This window comes from Lathamus discolor, chromosome 5 (genome assembly GCF_037157495.1).
Source record: "Lathamus discolor isolate bLatDis1 chromosome 5, bLatDis1.hap1, whole genome shotgun sequence".
NCBI lineage: Eukaryota > Metazoa > Chordata > Aves > Psittaciformes > Psittacidae > Lathamus > Lathamus discolor.
The window spans coordinates 12,795,956-12,817,203 of record NC_088888.1 but is presented as its reverse complement, the minus strand read 5'-3'; the positions used below and the strand labels follow the sequence as shown (position 1 = coordinate 12,817,203).

Sequence of the window (21,248 nt, the reverse complement as noted above, 5' to 3'; positions counted from 1 at the left end):
TGATATTTGAGAGCAATTCAAACTGTTCTTATGGGTCAGTGACATTCTGAAAACATGAGAATTTTCTTCCTACAGGGATTTAGTTTGTATTGTATGCTCTAATGGAAGATGTACAGTATGATGCGTATCCCATTCTATGCTGCAGGGATTTAGCTTACCCTTGAGTGTTATAATGACAAAAAGCTATGTTTTCTCGCTTCTTGTAATCAGATCCACCAACAAAGGGAATAGTTTCCCTCTGGCAAAGTAAAGCATTGAGGTTAAACACCTCATAATCCTTCGACAGGGGAGTCTTTATATTGATTCCCCCCTTCCCCAGTAAGTACAGGTATTTATTGTAACTTAACATTTTTTACTCCAGTGAATAAGTGAAAAGTAAGTGCAAAATAAGGTTTTCTGCTGTATTCTTTTTGTATCAGTATGTTTAGACACCTGTGGTATACACAGTGCTTCAAAAAGAGGATACAGTCTATGTCCTAAAAAGTAAACTATTTCACAAATGGGCTCTGTGTTTTTATGGATGTAATGTTACTGGTATCAAGAGAAATAATGCATCCCTCTTATGAATATCTGCATGAGGAAAGTAGAATTAAGATTATACACAACTGTCAAGTGTTTGTCTGTGCTGCCAGAAACTGATGGTGTTACAGGTCTACTGCAATGTCTACAGTTCTCATTTACTCCATCCCCAGTTTTGCTGGAGCAGTTGTCATGATTGCTTCTGCTGCTGCTTTATCTGCAGTACTGTTAGTGATTGCTTTACAGCCCCGTGACAACTACTTTGTGATAAGTAGCTGTGAGAAATACATTGATTTTTCAGGTTTTGTGCAGCTCAGTGCCAAATGCGGGAGACTGGCCACCCTACCAGTTAGTTTTTTCTGAATGATTGTTTGGAAATTGGGCTTTTCCTACTCCATCAAGTTTCTGTCACCATTTTCGTGCTACACTCACGCCTGGGTTTGAGCCCTGCAGTTCTAGCTGGTTTCACTGTTCATGTCCTAATGTAAGTGAGCCTGGATCTCAACTGGATTTGCAAAGGGATGGTGTTTATCAGCAGCATGTTTTCATCTGAGACCAGTTCCTGCAACAAAGTAGGGAACGTGGTTGCAAAGGGTTGTGCGTGTCTTCTTGAGATGCTTGTGGTCCGGTCAGCTGGGGGTTCATAATAAACTGCTTGGTGACACCAACGGTATGAGGAAGAGCAGCACTTCCTCAATGAGTGCGGGTTCCAGCTGGGAGATGGCACCTTTCAGGAGAAGCACCTGTAATGTGACAGTGTCAGATTTATGTGTGGTGCTGTTAATTATGTCCTTACACCTTAGAACAGGGCACAACAGTCCCAGGCAGTGCCTCTGTGCTGCCCCATGTCAGGGCAATAACCCCAGAGGCTGTAATTTTAGTCCAAAGTTCAACAGGTTTGTTGTTCTCCAGGGAAAATGACAGGAAAAGTACTTCTACATCCGAGCTCCAGTCTCTACATCTGCATGCTGTGAAATATAGAAATTAATTCCATATAAGTAGCATGAAATAAATGAGAAATCAAACATTTAGCCAGGGCAATATAAGGAGTTACAATAGGAATTTATAATGTTTTAGGAAGGTATTCTTTGGATAAGTTAGTACAAATGTTTTGGAGTGTATTTTTAACAGACTTAAAAAAGAAGTTACTATAGGTGTAGGCAGGAATATTCCTATGCAAAATCATATTGGTATCTCTTTCAACCTTTCAGGTTATTGGTAGCTGCTAACACAGGTAGACAGATATTCAAAATATGCTTCAAAACTTGGCCTCTTCTAATTTTCTGTTTCATGGCTACCTTCTGCAGGGTTTCTGGCACCTGCTGAGGAAGCAGCTAGCATTTATTCCTTGTAGTGTGAGGTGAAGAGGGATACTTACCTTTTTCACAAATGACATTTGTGAAGAAAGACTGCAAACGAGTGTCTTGGAATATCTAGATACTCTTATTGTTCTCTGACACTTTCAGCTTTGTATTCCCCTGAAATATATTAGGTTAATGAGACAAATACACTGCAAAAGCAGTAAACCATCTACAGTTTTTATCATTAACAGTTAAATTCATTTGGAATGATCTGAGGAATACTTTTGTGAAGCAAGGCTTCGTGCCATGTAATGTCTCGGTGATGTGAAGGTTGTAGAACTTGCTTTCAACTCCTCTGTTACACCCATGCCAATCTATGAACTCTCATGAGAAAACTCCTTCAGTGCTGTAACTGAAAGGAAACTTTGGCTTTATTGAGAACCTAAAGGCAGGATGTGGCCGAATGGCCACAGCATGTTCCCTCAGGAAGCCAGAGCACCAGTCATCATCTTTCTCAGGCTGAAAAATATGTAAAGCAGTAGGAATTTTTTATATGTGTGAACTGCCTCTATTCAAGTTGGTATTTACACAAAGGCACAAATGCTTTCTGTTACCTCGTTGTTCAAAATACTGGTAGAAATGCTGAGGTTATAAGTGCTTATTTAGGCTGGAGTGGTGAGTATTAAAGCTGTTGTAGTCCAGTCCAAACCAGTGCCCTGGTCCATCCTCCTGGTATTGTTATTTCCTACAGTAAACTTTCAGGTGTTATAACAACATTTTGTAAAAACACCACTTTTCACCATGTTGCATAGAAAGATGCTGGACAACCAGATACGTGTGGAGAAACATCTGGGTTTTTTAACCAATCTGTTTCTCTTTTCTTTATATAGTTCCTAATTGTACAATGCTCAGTCTAAACTCTGCCGTTACGAAAGGACAGGATAAAGCAAAGAATCTGTTGAATAAGTGCTGAGACTTGCAGTAAATGGTGGAAGAATAGAGCCTGTCCTTTTCTTCCCCCTTCCCTTCTCCCCCCTTGGAGCATAGATTAGATTTTAATCAGTGACTGTAATTTATGTAATTACTTGGTTGTGCTAGTCCCATCACAAACAACTGTGATTGTCACTTTCCGCTATCAGACTTGTGAGAACGAAGCATGGAGGTAATTTAATACATAGATCAACTTGGCGTTTGTCCCAGCAAAATAATGGAATTCTCCATTTCTTTCTCATGAAAACTGATGAGGATGGTTTTTAATTCTTGTCTAGACTTTTTTGGAGTGATGTTATTTAAACTGGCTACAAGAAAGTGTAATACTTCAAAAATTAGATACAGCAGCATTAATTAAGTGGGAAAGATCCGGTTTTGCCATGCATTTCTGTATTTTAGAGCATAACTAAAGAATTTGAGGGGGGGGGTGTAGTTTTCAGGGGTAACTTTTTCCTATTGACCAGTATAATAGAGTCATCACAACAGCTGCAAGGGATTGGTTACACTGCTGGAATTCAGCCGGGTGTACACAGGGGTTTTTAATGCATGCTTTGCGAAACAAAACAGTTTGATAGCAGGTGTGACCTTTAACCCTCCCGAACTTTGAAGAACTTAATCATCATCATTTGTTCAGCACTGAATATATTTTGCAGGTGGAGGAAGCAGAGGGAAATGTAGTTTGGGTTTGATGGGAAAAAGGGGGAGGATGGGGAATGGTTGTGTTTGGTATTTTTACCCCTTTTGGGTAATCCAGATTAGTCAAAGTTAACTTTTGATAGTTCTATGTAAACTAGGTTTTACATTGTGCTGAAAACATTTATTTTGTCACATAGTTACAGAGGCATAATGGAAAGACAGTAAAGCTTGATGAGATTTAAAACCCATTTACTAAGATTTTTGCATGCAGAAGGGGCTGTGAGGGCTGTGGAAACAGTGAATATACAAGAAGATACATTGAGAAGGCACCTGCATTGTCCCCACAGCTTTATTGATCACGTTAGCCCTTCTCAACAACTGTTTGTCTTGCCAGCTTTTTGAGGACAAAGGCTAAATTGAATATGAGTGTATGCCATTTAATTCACATCTTAAAGTGTCTGGTTTTTATAATCTATTTGCTTATCCATGTGTGGGAAGAATTAACTTGGCATGTGCATGTATATTTCATGCATTTTCAATTACTCTCTTTTTTTTTTCCTCCTTCCAGGCCCGCCAGACCATTCAAGTTACCAAAAAGGTGAGGTCTAATACTGTCACATGTGAGGGGTTTGGAATTATAAAGGCAGTAAATGAGCTGATAGCAAAGCTGTTACTCCACACACAATACAAGAATAAGGAATGTTCAAGGAAAATAGTAGGCAATTAAGGCAGTTTTAAAAAGAAGAATGTATTTCCTTATGCAGTGGGTAGTGGATTTCTGAAACTGCCACAGGAGATTGTGGAGGCAGATAGCATCAGCAAGTTCAAACATTTGGAAGACTAGATCTGCAGTGGGGTCCCTAAATAAACACTAAAAGAAGGAGCCAGGGACGACAAGCACTTTTAGCATCCCTAAGCACACATCTGTGACTCCTGGGGGAGCAGGAAGGGGATAGGACCATAGGAGGTCGCCAAAGAGACTACATGTCTCCATAAAATCTGCTGATTTCAGTGTTCCTTGTTTTCAAATAGTTTACAACATTTTTATTCACAATCTACCATTCCCTGTGTGCATGTACACGTTCTGCACAAACGTAAAAGCTCTGTGACTCGGTACTTTTTGATTAGGGGTTATTCTGAGAAGCAGCTTGGCTGTGTCGTTAGTAATGATAAAACAACCTGACAGAAGAGGTCAGAAGATTTCATTGTAATCATCTTTCCTCTTTCCTGAAGCCAGAAACCCCGTGCAATCATGAGCAATGACTTGGACTGTACATGCTCTGAAGAATGGCAGAGTCATAGAAAACAGAGCAACTTAGCTGAAGCTATTAGTGCATCAGTAATAGTAACCAATAGGAAACCATTTCAAGTGAAAATACATTAGAAATATAATCCACCTTTAGGATTTGCTTTCAGTAAGGAACGGGCCTGTTTGCTAAATACTTGTTTTGAGTTACATAAATCTGTTGGTTAATATGAATTCAGTCATACAAATAGCTGTAGATCATAGCAATCACTTCACAATATACGATATGTTTCTGTCTCGTTATGTGACACTGCATAGTGGTTTAACCTGAATATTTCTGCATGTAAGTACTGAATTGAAAAGTTTAGCACTATCCACGTGTTATGCTGTTCCTTCCTGGGAAGGAAAAGCAAACACTATCTTTTTTTTTACCTTCTCCTTTTGAAGATGGTATCAGAGGTCTTAGATCACCCTGGGGCAAATTGCTTAAAACTAGTCTTTTAGTGGTGCTAAATGGGTGAGGTAACTATAGATTGAATTACTTACTATATCTCCTAAGCATTTTTAATTATTTAAAACATGAAAAAAAAAAAAAAAACCAAACCTTTTTCAGGTATGTGAAAAACACCAGGAGGAAAGAAATGAATGAAAACTGTGCATTTTAATGGTACAATGCAGCTTGAGATAGTGTTAATATCTCAGGACAAGGGACAATGGGTTAAAACAGGACAAGGGGTAATGGGTTAAAACTTAAACAGGGGAAGTTTAGATTGGATATAAGGAGGAAGTTCTTTCCTGTTAGGGTGGTAAGGCACTGGAATCGGTTGCCCAGGGAGGTTGTGAGTGCTCCATCCCTGGCAGTGTTCAAGGCCAGGTTGGATGAAGCCTTGGGTGGGATGGTTTAGTGTGAGGTGTCCCTGCCCATGGCAGGGGGGTTGGAACTAGATGATCTTGAGGTCCTTTCCAACCCTAGCTATTCTATGATTCTAATATTATAACAACTGGATTGAAGTTAATGAAATGGAATAAAAGAGATTTCAGTCAGTCCCATAGTTGTTGAGAATTCATTATTCAGTTTGGAGGAAAAAAGGAAAATAATGTGTTCATGTAGCTGTATGTCCAGTTTATTACCCAACTGTAGTTTAAATTAGGCACCAAAAAGCAGGAGGTGTTATCCTGATTTAGGAAAGTGCTTAACACTAAGGATGCCCTTTCTGAATGTGATTCCTTGTCTGAGGAAGTGATTTAAGCATTTTTCTTTGGACTCAGACATTTTCAGGCAAGTGGTCATTTACACAGAACCCAAGTCAGGGCAGTGGCTTACTTTTCACAGAAAATAAAAAGTAACTAAACTCATTTTATAGCTTTTTAATGGGTGAAAAATAAAATCATTGCCATCTGTTTCGCCACTTACGGTGGGTTGGGATCAAGGCCGGCTGTAGGCAACTTGGTTCGAGCCAGAGCCCTCAGCAGTACCAAATGATGCTCAGACAAATAACATTAAAATGTGCCACGTTTAGTCCTTTTGGTGATCTAGCCCAGGTCAGCTTTGCAGTATGTCGTACAAGAAATAGGACAAATGTGCAGGTGCAAACAAGTGCCTACTGTTTCCTGTCTGTGCTTTGTTAACATGTTAAACACCTCACCTAGGACGTAGTGAGTGAAGAATTTAACCAGTGTAAGGTCTGCCTAGCTGAAAATGGAAGTGTACAGGCAACATGTCAAAGTGATGAATCTGGCACTAGTGATGAATAGGAAAATAAATATTTTTGGTGTGGTTTTTATGACTTCAGAGCAAATGTCTGTAATAGCTAGTCCATCGAGCTTGGTGTTTAGGAAAACATTTAGTCCTATAAATAGGAAAATTCTATTAGGTCATTTACTTCCCTTCACTTTTACTTTGTACAATTGCTCATTTGGCAAGCTGCCCCTTTGTGATTCAGTTTAATAAAAGCTTACACTTCAGATTACTTTTCAAGCTTTTGCTAATTAACCTCTTGTGTGAGAACATGAGAGTTATTCCACATTTACCCTAATGGGAAATTGAGGTGCACCCAGCTCTTCGTATTTCCTTGCTCCTTAAAGCTGTTCTTGGACCCTTAGACATACCTGTTTCCACATGCAAAGGCAACTCGGCAACAAGCTGTCTCACTGCCATTGCTTTTACAGTTGGAAAACTGGGAAGCTGTTGCTAGAGTGAGGATCTGGGCATTACCTCCCTTCCTAGCAATGGGACAGAAAATTGCTTTACAGCCAATAATTCAGCTGTGTGTAGATAATGAGTCGCTCTGAACTGAAAATAACCATAATCTTTGAGACAGTAGAAATAAGTAAAGAAGCACTCTGCTATAAACTGTCATGTTACATTGCATGTGAGTTGAGGAGGAAATAAGAGTATGGATCTTTTTGCTCCGTATTTAGTGTGTACAGAGACACACTGTATCAGTATTGAATGATTCATAGCCTGTAATTATTTTGCTAATGCCTTTTAAACTGGATGGACATTCTATACTCTCTTTGCTCCCCAAACAGACAAATAGACAGTGTTGCTCTTGAAACATAAACTCTATGAATTCAGGTCTTTAGTGTAAGAGGAATTATCCAGGAATTAAAATTTCTGGGTTTCATTTTTATTTTCTGCTACTTTTCTATCAATTTAACTAATAAAATAAATATTTTATTTTTATAAAATAAAAATATGAGAATGATGAAAATGAGATTTACATATAAAAATTCACTCTTTAAAATTAACTAAGAGTTAAAATCCAAGGATATGACTTACACTAGAAGATTAAATTAGTGCTGATTAGTTTATGTGTCGTGCCGCAACTCCCTTGTGCCTTTGAATTTACAACGAATTTTATGGACTTTTGATATTTAGGGTTTGAGGTGGGTTTTTTTAATGACTTTAAATATAGAGGAAATGTTTCCTATTGGCCTCTACTTTAAAAGTGATTTTGTTTTTGTCTCTCTGATATTCTTCTTAGAAAAGCTTAAGCTTTCAAAGAAGAAACTGAAGTTTTCTATCATTAAATCTTGAACAAAGTGTCTGTTTTCTAGTGGTCCACAACCATGGATAATATCCATCCTAAAAACTAAGTATAAAGTTAAGGAAAAAGTATTCATAAAAAAACAGTGTGTTTAGTCTTAAACATTTTTCACTTCACATATATGCCCTTTTTTTCCCCTATTTTTTAACGTAAAAGCATTTTATGTTAAATCATTGCTATGACAGTCTTAAATGCTGAACATGCACTAAACAACAGAAATAGCTGTTTCAGTAGCTCATAGTTAATCATCTCTGTAGCACCACAAATTAGGATAAAGCTTACATTTTTGTCATAGTTTCTGGGGGAAAAAATAACAGTCTGATATGAGAAGCTTTCCTATGTAACAATATAAAGTTTTGTTATGGAGACTTGATAGAAAGTGTTGGGGTGTTCTTTTGTTTTCTTACTTAAGTAAAATAAAGGGGTAGAAATAAATTGTTTCCAAATGGTTTCCATCCATTTATATGATAGCTAGCTTAATTTCCTGGAAGTATTAAAAAGAAAACAGGTCAGTGTTTCAACATGGTTCTTTAGACAGGCATGGATTAAATTTGTGTATCACTTTTAGTTGTATAACGTCTCTTTCTCTGTTCCTCTCCATGTAGCTATGCTGCACTGATAGCAGACTGGCCTGTGGTGGTCCTGGGCATGTGCACTGTGTTAATAGTGGTGTGTGCACTGGTTGGAATATTAGTTCCAGATCTTCCAGATTTCTCTGATCCATTGCTGGTAGGTAAATATTAATCAACTGTACTGTCAAATAAGTATTTTCTGGTTTGCTGTTTCTTCAGTGGTAGCAGTAAACAGTAGATGTAAGTACAGCAGTTCAGTACAGTGCTCTTAAATTGGCTCTGCCCTGAGGAAAACAACGCATCATTAATATGCCTGAAAAGGTTCCCTGTACTGTGAATCTGTTTGGGAATCAATTTCCAGAGACATGCAACTGGTATCAAGCTTGCAAAAGCAAGTTCTGCCCATGAAATAAATGAGTTGTTAAAGAGCCTTGTAATTCTTCTAATTAAAAAAATAAGTATTAAATCTTGACATTGGAACAGCTCACTGTGATATGAAGATGCAGTTGCCATCAGGGCGCTGTTATCCACTGTTTTAAATTCCTTCTGCATTTTGCTGTTGAAAGGTCATATATCCTTCAACAGAGCTGCTGTAGATAAATAATCTAAATTCATCCCAGTTTTAGATGTACAACACAACACAGTACAATACGTTCTAAATCAGGTTTCAAAAAGTGAGGGGCAGGATCTGTTAAGGAAAAGAGGATTCAGAGTGCCTTCTGAGGATGAAATGATATCCATATTAAAAGACTCAAAGTGACTTTTATCAGATTCTATTAAATACTGTGCTCATTTCTTTTTATGAGCTGTCTTACACATGAGTAGGTTTTGGGACTTTTATTGAAAATACTGTATATAATTATTATCCTCAAATCAAAATACACTGTCCCTTTAAGTTACTGTTACTTACAGTGGGGTATATCTGTACATATCCATACGTAATGGATATTTCTTGAAAACAGTGGAGTTATTAAAATTGTTTCAGTCACTTTCAAAATTATTTCAAGATTTACCTTATTCTTAGAGAAATAGAGAAGACATACTTGAGTGCTTTTAATCATACTTAATCATTAAAGGTTGCTAATTGAGATACAGAAAAGGACTCTGTAGAATGCCCTTGCTCTGAAAACTATGTATTGAACATCTGATAGACTAAATCATCATTACTTCTCAAGGAGAGTAGCAGTACGTGCAAGAATTCTTAATCCCTTGTCACTCTGTATGGTTGGTCATTATTTTTCCTGACCTGCCAGAAAGCATTTTACTTTTAAAAGTAGACATCTGGAGTAACTATGCTTCATAATGAAAACTATCCATCACTTTGATTATGTTTCCACTTTCTCATTTGAGCTAAAGAATGAAAAGTATTAATGGAATTTTGTCATGCTCTTCTGTTAGGGTTTTGAGCCAAGAGGGACAGCCATAGGGCAGAGATTGGTCACATGGAACAATATGGTGAAAAACACAGGATACAAAGCAACACTTGCAAACTATCCTTTTAAGTATGCAGATGAACAAGCTAAGAGGTAAGAATTTGTATTTAAAATGTATTTTATTTTATTTTATTGGGGGGTTTTGGCGTGTACTTAGTGCTTGCTCCAGAACCCTCTGACAGGAATATATATACTGCCACTGATTTCAATAAATACTGAATCTGATAATCCACAATTCTTAAAGCCTTTCACATGGAAATAGATATGTGCCATTGTCAGCCCTTTAAAAATGTATTATTTTAGTTTTCTCTTTGAATTATGGGTATTTTCACTACCGAGCTCAATCATATTTCTTTTGAAGTCTCTAATTTAAACAGAAAATGCAACGAATGTTCCAGTTGTTGTATACCAAAGTCATGTTGGTAAAAATACATTTTGTCATATATAAGAACTATTGAGATGTGTGACTTGTTTGGATCCTCTTTCTATTAATAATCCCTTTGCTAAGGTAAGGTAAATAAACTATTTGTTCTTTTCTCAGTCATCAAGATGACAGATGGTCAGATGATCACTATGAAAGAGAGAAGAGGCAAGCAGACTGGAACTTCCACAAGGATACATTTTTTTGTGATATTCCAAGTAAGTGGAGTAGGGATTTAAGGAAGGGTAAAAACTTCTGTCAGTCGAATGATTTCTGCACTCTTCTGTATATTGTATATGTTATTAGGAAAATATTTTATGTTTAGCATGTTCACAACAAGCACCTTCTTTCTCAGTGCAAAAGTCTGAAGAAATGGGTTTGAAATGCAGTGTTCTATTGGCTCTTCCTAGGAAGCCACGGAAAATGCTTCCTTTAAGTGGTTCCATTTCCTGTAAAGATTCGTTTATTAGTTACTGGTAATGTGATCATTGTAAAAGGGGTGTTTGTATACAACTACAGAGGTAGCACTTAATTCACACCAGGGAAGAAGTCGTGTTAAATCTGTGCCATTAACTTACTTATAAAAAACCTAAATCAAAATACTTTTTCTGTATATGGAAAGACATAAGAAGACATCCCCAGGTCATGTCTTGCACAGAATTCAGGAGCTTGTTTAGGAGAAAAAGAGCAAACAAAGCCCTAAAAATGCACAAAACCCCCAAATAAAATACACCCTTAAACAACCAAAAATAAATACAAAGTAAACCACCTTAAACTAGTGAGGGCTTATGAAGCTGTCCAAGTTAAATTAGAGGTCAAAAAAAAGAAGTCTTTATTGCCTTTTTCCAAGGTGTACTGCAAAACTTTGATAAGTCCTGTTCTGGCAGAGAAGCATGCATTAACAGATGGAGATCTTGCCTTTATTCATATAATGACCCGGGCTCTTTTGCTGCTGTTCCAATATGTGAGGACTGATAACAGCACAGAAATGTAATTGTGGAATTACTTGTTTATATTACTTGATCTGAACGAGCAAGGACCAGTAAAAACCAGAGAGGAAAACAGATTTATGGTGGTGTTGGTTGTCTTTTTTTTTTTTTTATTTCAATTACAGTATAGTCTTAAATCTAAGTGAGAGGATGTGAGCAAGGTCCTAATTTCTGCTCCTGTGAGCAGAACCAAATTAGGCTGAGCACATCTTATGTGAGGAAGAGGAAATGTACTTGAAACTCTACTGAGCATTAACTGCAACTTGCCGCAGAATTAACTCCTCTTTCTCCTGCCCACTGTTTCTGTGTAGTCTCACTCTCATTCTTTCCACTACAGTTTCTTCGTAGTCTCAGCTGTGGCAGTCATGAAGGAGTTGTGGTTCTATGGGAAAGTTTGCCAGTCCTTTATGTAAGGAAAATAGTTGATTTCCTCTTGACCCATTTTTATCATCCTTGGTATCTGTCTTTGCCTGCTCCGGGATCTGTAGATTTCTGTTTCCTTGATCCTAAAGCATGGCCAGAGATCATAAAGCACTTCTCTTGAGTCTTCATTACAGTCTTGTGAAAGGCAAAAATTCTACACATTCACAGCAGTAGGAAAAATTCAGCCTTTTGTTTTTTTGGGCATATTGTAATTAATATGATAATATTTCTTAACTCAAAGTATCATATTGTGTTACATAGTACTGCATAGTTGTGTCTGTATATATGTTTCCCCTGTTAGCTATTCATAAAGATTTCACAGCCACTAAGTAATTATTTCCTTTCCTAAAAGCTCTCTTCCAATAAATGTGATTTAATTTGTAATTTAAGCTGTATGTATCTAAACTGTAGAATTCTTTAAAATCGCCTCAAGGATATCACAACTTCCACTGCAGTCATTTGCTTCTAAAGCAAAAACATTCTTGTAGAAACAGCTTTATAATTATTATTTATATGCCTAAATGACTTACTAAATCAGCCTTTGATTACTATTATCTGTGTGCTGCCATTATGCTGTGCCAAGAATTTCATAGTTCGCTGATTAGATCATTTGATTTTTGTCTGTCATATTTCAGAAGATAGTGGGCTTGAATAGAGCTCCTAAGTGACATAAAGAATTGAAGATGCGATATTTACTATAAGCAAGTTAACGAAACTGAAACTTTCATGTGGACTGAGTCTTGCAGATAAAGAGCTCGTCTTGAAAAGGAGGTGGATTCCCATGACCTGACAAAGATTTTGTCTGTGTCATTTGAATGGTGGGATTTTGCCTCAGTCTTTGATGCCAGGCATACCCAAACAGTCTGTAACACCCCCCCACCCCGTTCTGTAATTGCAGGTGATCGCTATTCACGAGTGGTGTTTACATCAACAGACGGAGAGAATTTATGGAATCTGAATGCAATTAAGTCAATGTGCAATGTAGATAACTTGAGGGTAAGTGAAGATGTCATTTCATTTGTTTAACTTGCAGATATGAAGCACGTATTTGAAACTTTTTGCTGCCCGTTGCCATCTGGTAGCGTATGAGAGGATTTCACACTGTTCACATCCTTCTGGAATGGTCAGTCAGCATGCAGACAAAGTTAAGCAGCTTTCAATTGTAAAACAAATTGTACAAGGGGATTTATTTGTTTTTGCTACTAATTACAACCAGAATAGGTGGAAGAGTGTTGCAGGAAGAGCTGCCTTAACTTTTGCTGTGTGTTCCCTCTTAGAATATTATTCCATGGATTTTTGTTCTTGTTTCCCAGCAAATAATTCATCTTTTCTTGCTGCATCCTCATAGCACATGCAGTTTTCTCTGACACCCAGTTGGTCACTCAGCATTTTCTTTTCCTTTAGATCGAAAGAGTATAGATTATCAGATGGACATCAGAGGAACATGGATATAGTAGCTAGGAATACAGCCCAGCTAATCATGTGTTGATAGTGATTCTTTCAGGGTAATATTAATTTTCTCTTTAAAACTGAGAAAATTAAAGGAGACATTTTGGCCTTGTCTGTCTGGCCCTGTTATTATTTTTCTTGGCTTTCCTTGTACTCAGTACCTTGTGTAGTCAAAATAACTATTGTAATAGCCAGCTTCTGAGCTGACGTAGCTTCTTTTACATGTGTTAGAAGATAATTGAGTACACTGATTGAAATCAATGTCTGGTTTCAACTGATGGAAGTTGACTGCAAAGGTTACAATAAAATAAGCATTCAGATGTTGTATTTATAAAATATAAGCTTATCACTTGCTGGAATGAATTACTTTGAGCTGCTGAGTAACCATAAATTCGTGTGAACTGGTGACTTTGCGTGGAGATAAAGCAATGACATTTTCTTCTCTTAAAAATTATCTGATTATTTCCAGTTTTTCTTTCTCCTCCCAAACAAAAAGACAACAGCTTCATATTATACCACATTTATTTAATGTTGAATGTTTTCATTGTTATTTTTGTTCATTGTTGCCCTTTTAGACAACTGTATTAATATAGTGAATTCCCAAACTGTTTTCCCTAACAGCTGGCATTTGCTTGCTTAAAATGTTGAGCTGTAGTGAAACATTCTGTAACAGATTTCCCTTGGCAGTCTGCTCACAGGCATTTTGTCCTGGTTAACCTCTGCTGTAAGTGGTTTTTGTCCTCACATGCTCAGGAAATGTTCCTTATTTCCCCATCAGAGATTATTGCACCGGCAGGATGGCTCATGTGATTATCCTTTATCTCTTTCAGTCAGAATGAGCCAGGTGAGCCAAGTACAGTATTTAAACTAACCCAGCTCAGTTTGAATAAAGTGGACTAGGGGTAATCATATCGGCGCTTCAATCAGGAGATACGGTGGAGATAACCTTTTACAAGGGTAAAAATTGAGTTATCTCTGCATTTGATCATAGAAGTTTAGTCACATAGACAGCTGGTGCAGGTAAATCCCAGGTAGTATAGATCGTTGCAAAGCAATGAAGAATAAAATACTTCTCTGTAACAGAATAAAGAGTTAATTACCTCTGAATAATCATCTTTTTAAGGGCTGCATTACTCCTGAGGAATTGTGGGGGTTTCCTCCCTATTTGCACACTTTGATAATGATGTATTTTCTCAAGTACATTTGAAATACATTATTTTCTGAGGAAGGATGAAAATACTTCAGAAAAAAAAAACCCAAAAACAACCAACCAAGCACCACACTTCTTGTAGCCATAGAAATAGCTCTTACTTTGAAATAAGAACACTTCAGAAAATTGTTGGCTACTTCAGCTACATGCACAGTTATGTGCATATTTATAGAGGGGATTGTTGCACCTAATGTTTCTGTGGATCTTTCGTGTAACTGACTTAAGAATGTAGTAACTGAACATCTCAGCTGAGTGGAATGACAGTGCATCATGACAGCAGTGTTGATTTTTAGCTAGTAGACAAAACAAATGGATATGGTTAAGTTTTGCACTTGTAGTTCTGTGTATGTAAATTTATAATAAAAATTAGATACTCAGGGATAAGAAAGGGCTGAATCTTCTTTCATTAGTGTTTTTAAACGCTTGTTACTTAAAAGTGCCATATTTAAACAATTGTCATGCTTTCTAACAATTCCTAAGCACCTCTAACACTTTTTAAGCTCATGAATTGGTTGTATGGCTCAAGTGCTGTGATATGCCCCTCTTTTGAAGCCAGGCCTAGAGAGAATGCTGACTTGCACTGCAGCTATCAGAAGAAACTGATGACTTGCATGACACTCTAGTCTCTTCTGGCTGTAGTTATGTTTGTTGTTCAATTCATGCCTGTGTAGGAACCCTATTCTGTTGAAGTAAGTGGCAAAGCTTTCTGTATTCCAAGCCAGGAAGATCAGAAGCTATTTTCTGGAAATATAAACTATAGAATTTTAGCATTTTTTCTGATGATAAACAGGATTTCAACACCGACTAGTATTTGCTTTAGTATGAGCTAACAGTATATCCCACGTGTTTTAATTGTATTCCCATCTGCTTGTAACTACTTTAACTATATGTTTTACTGACACTTAGGGGCTCCATCCTGCAGCTGCTCAGCATATGGTAGTCCTATAATCTTTATGGAAACTTTATATACCAAATAGCTATAGGAAGTGTTCTAATTTTTTACTACTTGGATAAGAAGAGCCCTTTTTTTCCCACCTGTTAATTGTAGAATGTTTTCCCTATAAACTGTAAACAGTTGTTTTATAAACTTCAAAGACTGTAAATGATCTCTGACTGCTTCCCCAAACCCATGTTGTTTGTGACTCACACAGTGTGGATCCATTTGGGCAGAGCTGCCCACAGATACAGCATGTGCACAGGTTGCAGAGTCTCCTTACTGGATCCAAAATAAATGAAAACGTCAGTGGCAGGCCAAGTCTGGCAAAAGCCAAATGGCCTTTTCAGTTCCTTTGGATCACCAACAAAGCCCAGTGCTACAATATATTAGCATTTTACATAGTGTTTTAATGAGCTATACAGAGCTAAATTTTGTATTTTAATTTCTAATTTCCAGCTGCCAGCTCATGTTACTTTATCTTTGGCAACAGCTACTTTACTGATGAATGCGAATGTTTATGGCCTGCAGCTAGTGCTGGAGAACAGCATATAAACCTCATTGTCCCATCTTGAACTTCAATACTTAGAGAAGACAATACAGTCCTTTCCTCCCAATTTGCCTATTATATCCTCCTAGGATTAACCTGGAGATGTGCCATGAAAAATACAGATATGCTATTCCAGTGCTTCCTTTTATTTAGTAGGTTGTTCAGTTTTTCCTGAGTTTGCATGTGTGAGTGTTTTTATCTGGAAACAATCAAATGTGAATTATCCTGTGTTTTTGGAATGCCAGTTTGTTATTGTTCGGAAACCAGGTGACAAAATTCAAGTCCCTCTCAAAGCTTTTAGAACTGCCATGAGACTCGCCAAGTGCAGGTTTTTTGTCTGCATTATGAAGGATTGTGCAATTTTGCTAACAAAAAACGAATCCCAAGCAAACAAAAACAAACCTCAAAGTGGTATATTTTAAACAAGCTAAATTTAAAACACGCATAGATAATGGTTTCAGGGCCCACTCCTGTAAGCTCTTAAGCACATGGCTTTATTAATGTGAGTGTATTAATATGTATTCATTCTGTGTAACTTGATTAAGACTGAAATTTTACACACGTCTGTTTGAAGGATTAATTCTAATTTGTCATGTATGAAAAGCCAAAAGTTCTGGCTTTTAAGACTTCTATTCCCTGTGCCCTATCAGGATTGAGTTTTCCCAGCTTGGGAAGACTTTCTTGACCTAACCTTGTTACTTAAGAGCTCTAGTTCGATTTGATAGATACTTTCAGTTTTGCCTTATGAGTATTTACTTAAGTCATGCTCTACTGGCTTCAGCTGAATCTGGAGTATTCAACTGAATCTGTGAAAGAGGAGTATCCACATAAAGAATTAACACTCGTTTAGTTAAGAAGAGTCCTTAACCAAAGTATTAAAATTGCCATCATTTCTGTAAAGCTCAGGTAGGAGTTCCTAGGCTTTGGGCAGTCCCCTGAGATGACAACAAGCAGTTGTCCCCCATGGCTCAGCTCTGTTCCCTGCCTGCACTTGTCCCTGAGACTTCTCTGGCCTTGCTGCTGCTGCATCTTCCTCCACTTTGCTGCTGAGTCAACTCATGGGATTTTGTCCTGTGGTGGATGCAGTATTCAGAGGTATGACCGTTGTCTTGGTGCAGCAGGGATTATTTTGGGATGCCTAAAGTCAGATGAGAAAGTTGTTATAAAGTAGTCACATCTTGTCTTTCTGGATAGTAAGTCCCTGACTCTCCTAGGAAGTTCAGTATATGATTCCAAGCAGAATGAAGCTTCATTGCTGTTTATTTTCAGACTTATGAGATAATAAGAGAGAATTAATAGTCTTCAATCTTGGGAAAAAAACCCCAAGACCTCAGTGCATCTTCAAACAAAAGAATTACAATATTCCTAACGCTTCTGCCAACGTTACACTGCTGTGACAAGTAAGTGTACTGAGTTATTGCTGCTTTAGTCTGCTGCATGTATGAGGATACTGATCAAAACCAATGTATGTGGAGATAAGAATTTAAAACGATAACACAAAAGGACCCTAAGGTGAATTTTCATCACTTTGGAATGTTTTATTTGTTTGGTGTGTGAATGTTTCTAATAATTCAGACTATTACTTTAAACTGGATTTTTTTGCCCTGCCTGTCTTTATACAGATCAGATCCCATTCCCAGTTTGGTGATCTCTGCCAGAGAGCCACTGCTGCTTCGTGCTGTCCCAGCTGGACTCTGGGCAACTATATTGCTATTCTAAATAACAGGTCATCGTGTCAAAAAATAGTAGAACGGGATGTCTCTCACACCCTAAAGCTGCTTCGCACATGTGCCAAATACTACTACAATGGAACCCTGGGGCCAGACTGCTGGGATATGAATGCCAAAAGGAAGGACCAACTCAAGTGTACAAACGTGCCTCGCAAATGTACCAAGTACAACGCTGTTTACCAGATCCTTCACTACCTAGTGGACAAGGATTTTCTAAGCCCAAAGACAGCTGACTATGTCTTACCAGCTTTAAAATACAGCATGCTCTTCTCTCCGACTGAGAAAGGGGAAAGCATGATGAGCATTTACCTAGATAACTTTGAGAACTGGAACGCTTCCGATGGTGTAACAACCGTCACAGGGATTGAGTTTGGAATAAAACATAGGTTGTTTCAAGATTACCTGTTGATGGATACTGTGTATCCTGCTATAGCCATTGTAATTGTTTTATTAGTTATGTGTGTATACACGAAGTCCATGTTTATTACGCTGATGACTATGTTTGCAATAATTAGTTCCTTGATTATTTCTTACTTTCTCTATCGGGTAGTATTTAATTTTGAGTTTTTCCCATTCATGAATCTCACAGCATTGATTATTCTTGTTGGGATTGGAGCAGATGATGCTTTTGTCTTATGTGACGTTTGGAACTACACAAAATTTGATAAACCTCATGCTGGAACCTCTGAGACGGTGAGCATCACATTGCAGCACGCTGCTCTTTCCATGTTTGTCACGAGTTTTACTACCGCTGCTGCCTTCTATGCTAATTATGTCAGCAATATCACAGCAATCAGGTGTTTTGGTGTTTATGCTGGCACTGCTATTTTGGTGAATTATGTTCTGATGGTTACATGGCTACCTGCTGTAGTTGTATTACATGAACGATACCTTCTCAATATTTTCAGTTGCTTTAAGAAACCTCAGCAGAGGGTATACAACAACAAAAACTGCTGGACAGTGTTGTGCCAAATGTTCCACAAGATTATTTTTTCAGTTTCAGAAGCATCTAGGATATTTTTTGAGAAAGTTTTGCCATGCATTGTTATCAGATTTCGATATATTTGGCTTTTCTGGTTCCTTGCCTTAACAATTGGTGGAGCGTATATCGTGTGTGTAAATCCAAAGATGAAATTACCATCACTGGAGCTCTCAGAGTTTCAGGTGTTTAGGTCTTCTCACCCATTTGAACGATATGATGCAGAATACAAAAAGCTTTTTATGTTTGAACGTGTCCACCATGGAGAAGAGCTTCACATGCCAATAACAGTAATCTGGGGTGTCACCCCTGAGGATAATGGTGACCCTTTAAACCCTAAAAGTAAAGGAAAGCTGCAACTAGATAGCAGTTTTAATATTGCTAGCCCAGCTTCACAGGTTTGGATTTTGCGTTTCTGTCAGAAGTTAAGAAATCAAACATTTTATTATCAGACTGAAGAACAAGACTTCACAAGCTGCTTCATCGAAACATTCAAGCAGTGGATGGAAAATCAAGACTGCGATGAGCCATCTCTTTATCCATGCTGCAGCCACTGGAGCTTTCCATACAAACAAGAAGTTTTTGAATTATGTATCAAGAGAGCTATAATGGAGCTAGAAAGAAGCACAGGGTACCACTTAGATAGTAAAACGCCAGGGCCTCGTTTTGACCTAAATGACACCATCAGGGCGGTGGTGTTGGAGTTCCAAAGCACCTACCTCTTCACCCTGGCATATGAGAAAATGCATCAGTTCTACAAGGAGGTGGACTCATGGATTTCAAGTGAGCTTAGTTCTGCTCCAGAAGGTCTTAGCAATGGTTGGTTTGTGAGTAACCTCGAATTTTATGATCTTCAGGACAGTCTTTCTGATGGTACTCTGATTGCCATGGGTCTTTCAGTTGCTGTTGCATTTAGTGTAATGCTTCTTACAACTTGGAACGTAATTATAAGCCTTTATGCAATAGTTTCAATAGCTGGAACTATTTTTGTCACTGTAGGTTCTCTGGTTCTCCTTGGATGGGAGCTAAATGTGTTAGAATCTGTCACTATTTCGGTGGCTGTCGGCTTGTCTGTAGACTTTGCTGTTCATTATGGAGTGGCTTATCGCTTAGCCCCTGACCCTGACCGAGAGGGAAAAGTAATTTTTTCTTTAAGCCGTATGGGTTCTGCTATTGCAATGGCTGCATTGACTACATTTGTAGCTGGAGCAATGATGATGCCCTCTACAGTGCTGGCGTACACGCAGCTTGGCACTTTCATGATGCTTATAATGTGCATTAGTTGGGCTTTTGCAACATTCTTCTTCCAGTGCATGTGCCGATGCCTTGGACCCCAGGGCACTTGTGGCCAGATCCCCCTACCAAAAAAACTGCGGTGTAATGCCTTCTCTCAGACCTTTTCAGGAGGCCAAGGAGGCAGAGGGCAAAATAAATCACATCCCATTAACAAGTACCAGCTGGACTCCAGAAGTCAAAAGCCAGAAATGGAGCATGAGCACTATGAGCTTGAGCCTCTGGCGTCACAAACTGGTATTTGTAACCCTGCAGAGAAAGTGGCCTATGAAGAAACTCATATCTGCTCTGAGCTCTTCAGCAGCAGGCCCCAAAACACATGTATGCCTGTGCATTCAACCTATAATAGTGAAGTGAGCAAAAGCATAAAAAATGTTGCTAGTTCAGCTGTGCTACAGACATCTATTGACCAACACACCATATGCCCAATTTTCTCTCAAAACAGGCAGTGTAGCTGTCCCGATGCATATAAGCAAGTGGCAGTGAAGTGGAGTCCACACTCGTGCCAACAGTTAAGCGATGCCTTCTGTTACCAGTGTTCTCCTTCACAGGGAACTGTACAGATACAAAGCTCCATAGCTCCTATAAATGCTTTACAGCAGGCTGCCGAAGGTTATGTGCATCCAGTCCAGCATGTTCTCCACTGCAGTTGCCTTCAAGGAAGGCTCAAAAGAACAATGACACAGAGCTCGCTGCCTAAAAACTTTTTCCTCCAGTCCATGCAACAGTTCCGGGCACATCAAAGAATAAATAGGACAGAGTCACAAGCTCATCCAAACCCAGAGGAGAACCTTAGAACTGTTCCAAAGGTGATGAGCTCCTCACAGTTTGTCTGCCACAAAGCAGGACCTCTGATAGTGCGTTGCTCTGAATGTGAGAACAGTGTATTAAATAACCAAAAGGGATTCTGTCAGCAGGCAGACAAGTGTGATGAAACGGGTGGTACAGAAGCAAACGGGGTTGAAAGCAAGAAAGCCTCTCTGTCAAAGCAAAAAAAGAAAGCTGAGAGCAAGATAGATCAGTGTTCTTTGCAGAATGACCGGGTTTTGAAGGCTGACCAAAATGATAAAAAACATCTGCTGAACAGGTCAGTGAGAGAGGCTCGCTACGAGGGTTGCCGTGAAAATCCCCACTGCTGTAGCAAGGCTATCACAGTGAAGTGCAATTCTGTTGACTGTCAAATGCCAAACATCGAAGCCAATGTGCCTCCTATGTTAATGCGCCCAGAACTTTCCAATGAAAGTTTGTTAATAAAAACACTATAATAAATCTTTAATTTGGGAATCCTGTGTCTTTCTTTTGAAAAGGAAGCTTAAAACACCAAAAAGGCAAATCCTGAATAAATATGAATTACAAGTTGCGATTTGGAATGACACACGTATTTTATAGAACAGTCACATTGATTCCATAAAGCCATTATATGTAGTAAAACCTCCTGTTGTCCCGAATGTTTGGGGTTTTTTGCTGTAACTCGTAAGATGGATTCTGCCTAATTTAGTTTTTGTCCCAGGGCCTTAGAGTTT

General features: G+C 38.3%; 1 protein-coding gene across 7 annotated transcripts in view; it reads left to right on the top strand.

Annotated features, from left to right (window-relative positions):
* DISP1 (dispatched RND transporter family member 1) overlaps window positions 1–21,001 on the top strand; it is a 91,525-nt gene extending 70,524 nt beyond the window's left edge. For all 7 annotated transcript variants that reach the window (XM_065679801.1, XM_065679800.1, XM_065679802.1 and 4 more), the window contains 6 exons: window positions 4,015–4,044; window positions 8,348–8,471; window positions 9,713–9,840; window positions 10,289–10,386; window positions 12,479–12,576; window positions 17,346–21,001. In XM_065679801.1, coding sequence (XP_065535873.1) covers window positions 4,015–4,044; window positions 8,348–8,471; window positions 9,713–9,840; window positions 10,289–10,386; window positions 12,479–12,576; window positions 17,346–20,990 — 4,123 coding nt within the window. In that variant the 3' untranslated portion in view covers window positions 20,991–21,001. The remainder of the gene's footprint in view (window positions 1–4,014; window positions 4,045–8,347; window positions 8,472–9,712; window positions 9,841–10,288; window positions 10,387–12,478; window positions 12,577–17,345) is intronic.
* The last annotated feature ends 247 nt before the right edge of the window (window positions 21,002–21,248 follow it).